Source organism: Enoplosus armatus, chromosome 22 (assembly GCF_043641665.1).
Source record: "Enoplosus armatus isolate fEnoArm2 chromosome 22, fEnoArm2.hap1, whole genome shotgun sequence".
Lineage (NCBI taxonomy): Eukaryota > Metazoa > Chordata > Actinopteri > Centrarchiformes > Enoplosidae > Enoplosus > Enoplosus armatus.
In genome coordinates this window covers 1,942,773-1,953,445 of record NC_092201.1, presented here as the reverse complement: position 1 = coordinate 1,953,445, position 10,673 = coordinate 1,942,773, and the positions used below count along the sequence as shown (strand labels likewise).

Here is a 10,673-nt window from a genome sequence, read left to right as displayed (position 1 = left end):
AAACATTATGGAAACAGTTGAAATAGTTAGCTAAACATTATGGAAACAGTTGAAATTGTTGGCTAAAAGTTCTGGTAACAGTAGAAAGAGTTATCTAAAAAGGTACAGAAACTGTTGAAATAGTTAAAAGTTATGGAAACAGTAGAAATAGCTAGCTAAAATTTATGGAAACAGTTGAAATTGTTAGCTAAACGTTACGGAAACAGTAGAAAGAGTTAGCTAAAAGTTATGGAAACAGCTGAAGTTGTAAGCTAAAAGTAATGGAAACCGTTCAAATAGTCAGCTAACAGTTTAAATAGTATGGAAACAGTCGAAAGAGTTTGCTAAAAGTTCACTTCAGGGCAGCAGAAACAAGCCACAAACACAACATTGACATATCATCACCCTTTCAATTGATATGGCAAATATTTACTTTAAAAACAAAAGCATAGAAATGAATAAAAATGCAATATAGGTCGACCTGGGAGTGATATTAAAGGAGGTGAAAGTGTATCATTAAACCCTGAAGGCAACATGACAGAGTACAAACATGTCAGGAGTACACAGACATTATTGACTTGGGAAAAGAAAAAAATGGGTATTAAAGGGTCAGTTCACACAAAACACAATAGAAAGTGAAAATAGTAGACACCAGTACAATAAGAAACAAAGTCCTGCAGTCTCTGGAGAATCTACAGACGACACTGTGGCAAGCTTTTACTATATTCAGCCAAAGGTTAAACAAATATGAAAACAGTTGACAGTGAGGTCTGTGGTTTATTATTTTTAAAGCCTCCAAGCACCACGGGGGGGGGGGGGGGGGGGGCAGCATGCTGTACAACAACAAATGAATTATGTGACTAACAACGCCCTCTAGTGTTTAAACTGTAACACTAAAGTAGATGTACAGTGTAAAACAAGTCATTTCACACACATAAACTGGACCTTACTGTATATATGAAGAAGAACATTTAGCATGAGTGTGCGCTCACACATACTAATAATATCGTAATACACCCAGTTGCCAGTTTATTAGGTACACCTTGCTAAACCTAATGCAGTCGAATGCAACAGTCCTGTCATAAATCCTCCCTTCGTGAAGGTTATAAGAGACGTGTTGACACAACTGTATGATCATTTTGGAGGCTGCAGTTTGTGGTGCAGTTGAACTGTATTGTGTACTCCCTCTTTGATGATACGTCTCCCCCTAAAACCTAGAACAAACATTGATTTGTTTCATATTCTATTTCTCTTGATGATAATAATGAACAACATGACACCAGAAACCCAAAATTAGTTTAATTGTTGTTCATTTACAAAATACAAGAAATACATTTAAAAACTGTTTTCCCCAGAAATGAAAACTAAAGAGGCTCCATAGAAATCATAGAAAATGTTGCTGAGCTGCTGTTCAGGTTTTGACAGTGTTTTCTTTATTGAAGTTTTTTAGAGCCTCAGATTTAAACTTTTATTGTGAAGGAGCAGCTGCACAAACTGGAAGGTGGATTTTTATTTTTATGAATCAGGAAGAACTAAAAGACAGAAATCCAGAACAGTCACTGTTGACATTTTAAACAACTCACGATCGTGTTTTATCACTTTTGAGGATGTCTCCCTGCTTTTTACCTGCAACACTTTTGGAAAACGTTTCTATACACTTTGTGAATTTCAACTTCACTTTGATAAACAAAAGACTGAAAAAATAAACATGTTTTAAAAAGAAAGATTTCATGATCCTTACTTATAAAACGTTGCTGCAAAGATCTCAGCTCCCTCCATCACATCAAATATTATTAAAAAGACAAACTGGTAGAAAACATTTGGCTGTAGGGGAAACGTCAGAGAGTGGTATCAATCTTCTCATCTAACTGTCAAACTATTGCTTTATCAGTTGAAGGGAGGAAAACAAAACAGTAGAAACAGAACCAGCAACACCAGCAGAGATCCAGGCTGTGGTGGTGTTAACTGTATCCACGTGTGTGTGTGTGTGTGTGTGTGTGTGTGTGTGTGTGTGTGTGTGTGTGTGTGTGTGTGTGTGTTAATCTTCCCAGGCAAAGTCGAATGGCTGGAAGTCGTCTCTCAGCTGTTTGCAGCTCTCCTCCTCCTCCTCTCTGCTTTGTTTACACTCCTTCCAGTCAGCTCGAGTCGGGATGTTCAGTAACGCCTCGCTGGCCAGAACCTCCCTACACACACACACACAGACACACAGACACAGACACAGACACAGACATAATAACAGAAAAAATCAAAACCATCAGGAGAGCAAGATCCCATAGAACTCATCAAATGTGCCACTGTAATGTCAGCTATATGTAGGTACTGCTATTCTCTTTTGAGCCCCGCTTTTAGACTGTATTTGTTTACATTTCAACTTTACACTGCAAATTGGCGCCACTAAAAGTATGCCGAATTGGCTATTAGCACTTCCTGTTTGCAGTGTACCCATGGATGTACGGACAACTATCACTGGATCACTGTGATACTGAAGAAAACTTAAAAATGTGATGATTCTCAGGCAAGTTCTGAAGCATCTTTTTTTCTATGATTTCTAAGCAGATTTATGGACGTTTATTCATGATGGACATCAGAGATAATGAGATCCTCAGGAAGTGTAAGTCACACTGGATGATATCAACATGTGTTTCATGTCTGTGTGTGAACATCTCAGTTGACATTGAGTATGACTCTGGGAGGGAGTGCGACTTTTGACTCAAATCCACCTCACGCAGTATCTTTGTCTCCACTTAAAAAGTATTTTCTTAAATCGTTATCTCTACATTTAGAGTTGTATTCTTTTCTTGTAATAATAATAATAATACTCTGAAAGGTTTATTTGCCTCTAAATCACCAGTTGCTGAGGACGTAAAGATAAATGTTTACAGTTAAACGCAGACTGTTGTGTGAGAACAGCTGCTTACCTTCCAAACTGCAGAGGGAAATGTTTCTGGATGCGGTAATACAGTTTCTCCCCCGAGTCCAACTCCACGTAGAAGTACGGAGTCCCTGGAGGAGCAATCTGAACACACACACACACACACACACACACACACACACACACATTTAAAAGATCTGGCCCAGCTTTTATATATTTACTACATTGTGTTCAGTGAATATGAGAGAACAACAACAGCATCAAATCAGCAAATGTATACACCTGTGTGTGCGTGTGTGTGTGTGTGTGTGTGTGTGTGTGTGTGTGTGTGTGTGTGTGTGTGTGTGGTCTTTTTATCCAGGTGTGTGTGCTGTTATTTACACATGTACCTGTTTGAGGTCTGTGTGTTGAGGGATCTCCATCAGCTCCATCTGTTGCTCCTGAGCCTGGACCATGAACGCCTCCTTGATGTCCTCTGTGGTGCAGCGGTCCAGCGGCACCGGGACCACCTGAACGACGACGACACAAAGACCAAAGACTAAAAAACACAGCGCAGTGATAACAGTGGGGTGGACAAAATAAGAGAAACACCTGTCAATAAACTACATCCTCTGAAGTAGAAGCAACACCTCTGAAACAGGTTCAACATCATCATAAGCTTCGCGATGAGTCCATCCGTATTAAAGTAGGAAGGCTGACGGTGTTTGTGTGTTTCTACCTGTAGCTGCAGGTGTTGGCTCTTGTAATTCCTCTCAAACAGCACACAGCGCTCTCCTTTGCTCTTGTAGAAGCTCTTCAGCGCCAACTTGTACTTCTCCATCTCCACCACCACCTCCGAGCTCAGCTCCACCACAGACTGGTAGTGACCGATGGGGAGGATCAGCATGTGGTGCGGCGTCAGACCGCCTTTAGCCATAGCCAGGTAACACTGCAGACATCATCATTCAGGTAAGAGTGTGCAAACATAATTACCCTGGGGATTTAATGGGATATTAATGTCGGGGTGTACAAACTCACATGTGATCCTATGCTGATGACAAGGTGTTTCTCCACCTGAGGACTGGCCAGACAGAACCAGCAGGGACCAGATGGCTGAGCTACACCGAACAAAAGGACAAAATATTAAAATTCAACCATTTTGAAATAAAATAAATGGCATAAAAACACAGGAAATGGTAATTAACCACTTTATACAAACAGGATTTCTTTAGTATGCATACTGACTGTTCTTTTCCAGTGTGAACTTACTCAAAACTTGCTTAGATTTAGTATGTAGTCTGGTTTTCGGGCACGTGAGTGCTCATTCGCCTCTTTTTGATTGCCAGAACATTGCAATGAATTTGGGACCAGATCCTGTAGAATTAGATGTTTTCAAACTGTCCGGACTCACGGTGCCTGCGGGGCTGTTTGGGCTGCCCCTGGTGATGCCCGTCTCCTCTGCCGTGCTGCTGGTCTCGTCCTCGTCCATCTCCATCTGAATGTCTCTTCCAGCCGCGGCCCCGAGGACCCCCGCCTTGCTTCTTGCTGAGGTCAAAGAAGAACTGATGGGCGGGCTCCTGAACAGACGACGGGAAGGACAGAGAGGGTCGAGTTTTCAAAATAAAAATGCATTACATACAGAAAGACATCAATACAGCAGGAGGTCTGAAGGGTCCACGTGGCCACTTAGGACCTTTTTAAATGAAAGTATCTCTGTGGCAGCTATGAAATCATCTTCAGTGCTTCATCTCCTCCAGCCTAGGAAAGGACAAAGGCTTCAGATGGAAGCCCCCAAATTAATGAGAACCCATTATGCTGAATTTTAGCATTGTAACATGCTAACATTTAGCTAATGTTTCTCGTACAAGTACACACACGGTACCTCCTCCTCTGTGGTGCTGAAGCTGGTCTTCTGTTTGTCTGTCTTGTCTTTCGGGGAGCATCTGTAGGGGTTTTCCGTCACGTCCTGCGGCTGCTTCACCAGCTCTGATGGATCCATGGTCTTCATGGGGATGATGTTGAAGGCGTACAAATACTGCAGCAGTCACACGGAGAGAAACAGCTCAGGATGTGATGGTGTTACTATATGGCAGAAGTTTGACCCCCCCCCTCAGACAAAAGGGGACCACCATCCACCCAACTCCCCAACCCCAACAGGAAGTGTAATGTTGCCATGGAACCAGCGAGTTACGCTGTGGGCTACAACTTGAACCCTGTTATTTGTTTTGGCAAACTGGCACTTAAAAGTATTTAAAAGTATCCCGAATTAGCTATTAGCACTTCCTGTTTGCAGTGTACTCATGGACGTACAGACAACTATCACTGGATCACTGTGATACTGAAGAAAACTTGTGAAAAATGTGATGATTCTCAGGCAAGTTCTGGAGTTATGAAAAGCATCTTTCTTCCCTATGATTTCTAAGCAGATTTATGGTTTATTCATGATGGTCAACAATGATAATGTATCCTCAAGTGAAGTGCAAGTCACACTGAATGTAAAACATATGTATGTACACTACCGTTCAAAAGTTTGGGGTCACTTAGAAATTTCCTTATTTTTGAAAGAAAAGCACTGTTTTTTTCAATGAAGATAACTTTAAACTAATCAGAAATACACTCTATACATTGCTAATGTGGTAAATGACTATTCTAGCTGCAAATGTCTGGTTTTTGGTGTAATATCTACATAGGTGTATAGAGGCCCATTTCCAGCAACTATCACTCCAGTGTTCTAATGGTACAATGTGTTTGCTCATTGCGTCAGAAGGCTAATGGATGATTAGAAAACCCTTGTGCAATCATGTTAGCACAGCTGAAAACAGTTTAGCTGGTTAGAGAAGCTATAAAACTGACCTTCCTTTGAGCAGGTTGAGTATCTGGAGCATCACATTTGTGGGGTCGATTAAACGCTCAAAATGGCCAGAAAAAGAGAACTTTCATGTGAAACTCGACAGTCTATTCTTGTTCTTAGAAATGAAGGCTATTCCATGTGAGAAATTGCCAAGAAACTGAAGATTTCCTACAACGGTGTGTACTACTCCCTTCAGAGAACAGCACAAACAGGCTCTAACCAGAGTAGAAAGAGAAGTGGGAGGCCTCGCTGCACAACTGAGCAAGAAGATAAGTACATTAGAGTCTCTAGTTTGAGAAATAGACGCCTCACAGGTCCTCAACTGGTAGCTTCATTAAATAGTACCCGCAAAACGCCAGTGTCAACATCTACAGTGAAGAGGCGACTCCGGGATGCTGGCCTTCAGGGCAGAGTGGCAAAGAAAAAGCCATATCTGAGACTGGCCAATAAAAGAAAAAGATTAATATGGGCAAAAGAACACAGACATTGGACAGAGGAAGATTGGAAAAAAGTGTTATGGACGGACGAATCGAAGTTTGAGGTGTTTGGATCACACAGAAGAATATTTGTGAGACGCAGAACAACTGAAAAGATGCTGGAAGAGTGCCTGACGCCATCTGTCAAGCAAGGTGGGGGTAACGTGATGGTCTGGGGTTGCTTTGGTGCTGGTAAGGTGGGAGATTTGTTCAGGGTAAAAGGGGTTTTGAATAAGGAAGGCTATCACTCCATTTTGCAACGCCATGCCATGCCCTGTGGACAGTGCTTGATTGGAGCCAATTTCATCCTACAACAGGACAATGACCCAACGCACACCTCCAAATTGTGCAAGAACTATTTAGAGAAGAAGCAGGCAGCTGGTATTCTATCTGTAATGGAGTGGCCAGCGCAGTCACCAGATCTAAACCCCATTGAGCTGTTGTGGGAGCAGCTTGACCGTATGGTACGCAAGAAGTGCCCATCAAGCCAATCCAACTTGTGGGAGGGGCTTCTAGAAGCGTGGGGTGAAATTTCTCCAGATTACCTCAACAAATTAACAGCTAGAATGCCAAAGGTCTGCAATGCTGTAATTGCTGCAAATGGAGGATTCTTTGACGAAAGCAAAGTTTGAAGGAAAAAATTATTATTTCAAATACAAATCATTATTTCTAACCTTCTCAATGTCTTGACTATATTTTCTATTCATTTTACAACTCATGGTGGTAAATAAAAGTGTGACTTTTCATGGAAAACACAAAATTGTCTGGGTGACCCCAAACTTTTGAACGGTAGTGTATGTGTGTATCATGTCTGTGAGTTCAGATTTGACTGAGCTGAGTGAGCTTCAACTCCTCACAGTCTGAAAACCTCTGCTGGGAGTCCAAAGTCTACATAGCTGGTTACAGGAGACGGAGACACACACACACACACACACACACACACACACACACACACACACACACACACACACACACACACACACACACACACACACACACACACACACACACACACACACACACACACACACACACACACACACACACACACACCTTCTTCTTGGCGGGGTTGTTGACGGTTGCCAGGGCGATGAAGCGGCTGACATGCTGAGCATTTTCCTGGAGAACAACATGATTCCTGAGGATGGAAACGCAGTACTGTTAACACACACACACACACACACACACACACACACACACAGTGTAACATAGTGTAACATATCTGTGTAGTGTAGTCCAGTGGTTCCCAGCCTAGGGGTCGGGTCTCTCCAAAGGGAGGGCGCTTTGTTTATTGGTCAGATATTTGCTCAAATTCGAGGTCTCCAGCAACAGATGTCAAACTACACAACGCAACACATTCCCACTTCCTGTGTAGAAAGAATTTAAGCGCTCCACAGCCGTGCAGTCTACCTGTATGGGAGTCTTTCATAGTGAGCGCCCTCTAGTGCAGCAAAGTGGTATCGTGGTTTCAGTTTGTCAGCGAGGGTGGCGACGGAGCCGCTTCCACAGAACTTTGTGTTCACTTCCTGCAACAGAGACACGTGAAAACAACAGCAGAAACGTTTACACGTGAAACCTCATCCATCCAACAGGTATTTCACGTTTGTTAACAACAACAACATTTATATATTCTGCACTTGAATTCCTGGTTACCGGGTTGTTTCCGTAGTTCCACACTCCTCGGGGCCACTGTGACGTCAGCAGGATGTCGACTCCTCTGAACTTGGAGCTGCTGGTCAGCGGAGCCACGAGGGCCGACAGATCTTTGGAGGTGAAGCAGTGAGCCGGGGCCGGTTCCTGCAGGGCCTCCCGACCGCTGACGTAGGCTATCTGTAATCCTGACACGCCCGTGAACACACCTCGCCGTCCTGAAACACACATAAATAAAACTGTTGAATAATGGAACCTTTAATGTACAAACCAAAGCTTTAGGTACGTCCCTATTCCCTTATATGATCGTCCCTCGCTTGACCCGGAAATCATTCGTTTGCCTGAATCTCCACGACGGAGGTGGTGAAGTTAACACAAGCCGGAGAGTCACAGTGGCCACATTTATGGGAAATACGGCAGGTTGAAATATCCCGGATATATTCCCTTTAACTACATCCATGTTTCCCTCAGTTGCGTCTTTTCCTTGCATCTGAATCCCTCCACTACTTTCCTCTAAGGGAATCGGGATGTACTCTGTGTATGCAGCAGAATCTAACCCAGATACGTGATGTTGTCAGCCAGCTCACAGCCATCGGCGCTGGAGAAACTCTTCACCGTCTCCTGGCTGGCTGCTCCGAGGATGTACGTGTGGATGGGAGCTGAGGAGGCACAAAAGACACACAGGAGCAGAAAATGAATTTCCTCATCAGCCGATCAAAGTAGCATCCAAAATGTATCGGCATGTTTTTCACTATTGTAATAAGATATTTCTGTTTTAATAAATAGAAATCGTTCTTCTTGGTTTAGCTAAAAACGTACAAATATCTGACATGTGAGCTGCAGACTAATTTAAGATGAGGGGCAAAGGTCATGGCAAAAAGCAATGGTTTAACTCAAAAACTCTCAAGCCTAATTAGCCACCATGATGCCTCATAAAGTTGAGTTTAAAGTTGCTTCTCTCTTCAGCTGGTGTCAACAGTTGGTTATCCAGATGTTCGTACCTTTCTTGGCTCCAGTTTTGTACTGCTGCCACTCTGCTTCGGCCTCTGGTGTCGTTCCAAAAAACTCTCCAACACACAGCAGCAGCTGCGAGAAAACAGCACCAAACATCAACAGTATGGTAACTATCAAAAGTGGGAGTAGAGTAGTTGGAGCATCTCTGGCATATTTTACCAACTTCAGGCTGATTTACTTATTATCTGTAAAGACATTTAAGAACCGGATTAACTGACTCACATCAAACTGTCCGGTCTTCTTCTGGATGGTCTGGACTCGATTGAACAAAGCATTCAGTCTACCTTCAACATCCCCACATGCCAACCTGCAAACAGACACGCTTTACTACTTTAATCTTTATATCAGCAATACACAGCTTCCATCCCAGAATTCAATCCTATTCTCTCCCAAAAACTGCTGCGTTTTCCTAACAGCTTTAAAGACTTTAACTGTACCTTGTTCGTTGGTAAACATGTACAGGAGGATATTAAATGCCACATTTTAATTTGGCAGACATGACATGACTAATACGTGCGCTTTAGATCAGTATCATTTAAAAATGTGTAAAGGACCTGGTTGTAACTCTCACGTTATGTTATTGTCAGATTTTAAAAAAATGCCTAAAATCCTCTTAAAATGCATGTATTTTGGTAGAGTGTATGTATGCCGAATTTTTCAGTCCCCACAACCTACATCGGTCATGCTTCTACGTCACGTCTTATCATGTATATAAAAGTGCCGATGAGTAACGCAACCTTAAAATATATACATTTTGAATGAAGTTCGGCGACGGTCGTCGCGTTTCCTACCGGATTTAGTCATACCCTAGTTATCAAATGAAACAACTTAACCTTCTTTTAAACTTTGTCCAACACGTACACAAAAACTTCTATGAATGTGTTTTAGTAGCGATTGAAATGCAACAGACCTCCTGTCACATCATGGCTAAAATTAAAATAAAAAACATCACAGATAAAACCACGACATTTAACAAAAGAAACGTTATTAAAGCCATATTTCAAATATTTATAACGTTAAACTTACACTCTGACTGGTTGTTCACCCATGTCTTGTCTAACTGATGCCTGTAAGTGCTAAAATGTGTGATTTGGATTTGTGCACTTTGAATGCTCCGTTCGTCGTTAATAGTGGTCCGACCGAAATAACAACGGAACCACTTCCATCTCAACAAATCACGCATCGTTCACCTACAAAATGTAGTTGCAGGATATGTATAAGAAGTTACTCAAATTTATTTCATGCGTACATGTCGATTTTTACTTTCTACTTCACATTATTTAAATCAATCAAAAAATAAATAAGTCAGGTTGTTAGCCGGACAGATTTTCGAGCGGAGAGGGTGGTTGCCAGGTTTGATATTTACACGAAAATCGAATTATTTTGGATTCAAGACAAATAATTTATTCACTTTAACACACACTTACTAGTGGTAATGTTTAAATTAAATAAGTAATCTTTTTCATGTTCTAATACATGAATAGGCAAAATAAAATGTAGTCTATCTATCTATGAAGCAGGTACCCATAGTTTTTCGATTGTGAAACCAATGATCATTTTTATTATCGATTAATCTGCCAATTTCTTGATTAATCATTTGGTCAATTAAATGTCTGAAAACAATAACATAAAACACAGAAAAAAACCCCCTCATAATTGAGAAGCTGCATCCAATGAGTGTTTGGCATTTTTGCTCGAAGAAATCTAAATAGTTGCCAATTAATTTTATGCTGATACACTAATAAATTAAACGCTTTAATTCAAATGCAAATTTGAGTTCCTAATAAAAGTATATTTAACACATCAATGACACAGAATTATACAACCGTTCAGTTTACGGACAATCTTCAAA

At 41.5% G+C, this 10,673-nt stretch overlaps 1 protein-coding gene across 1 annotated transcript; it reads right to left on the bottom strand.

Moving 5' to 3' along the window:
• Positions 1 to 1,962: 1,962 nt before the first annotated feature.
• On the bottom strand, positions 1,963 to 9,870 carry cwf19l1 (CWF19 like cell cycle control factor 1). The gene is made up of 14 exons (XM_070928801.1): positions 9,848 to 9,870; positions 9,044 to 9,128; positions 8,809 to 8,893; positions 8,365 to 8,466; positions 7,811 to 8,025; positions 7,568 to 7,683; positions 7,211 to 7,295; positions 4,742 to 4,865; positions 4,242 to 4,424; positions 3,869 to 3,948; positions 3,570 to 3,779; positions 3,241 to 3,360; positions 2,898 to 2,995; positions 1,963 to 2,162 (listed from the first exon to the last, which is right to left on the bottom strand). Exons 1-14 carry the CDS (start codon positions 9,868 to 9,870, stop codon positions 2,018 to 2,020), a joined length of 1,671 nt encoding a protein of 556 aa, XP_070784902.1. The 3' UTR covers positions 1,963 to 2,017.
• Between the last annotated feature and the right edge of the window lie 803 nt (positions 9,871 to 10,673).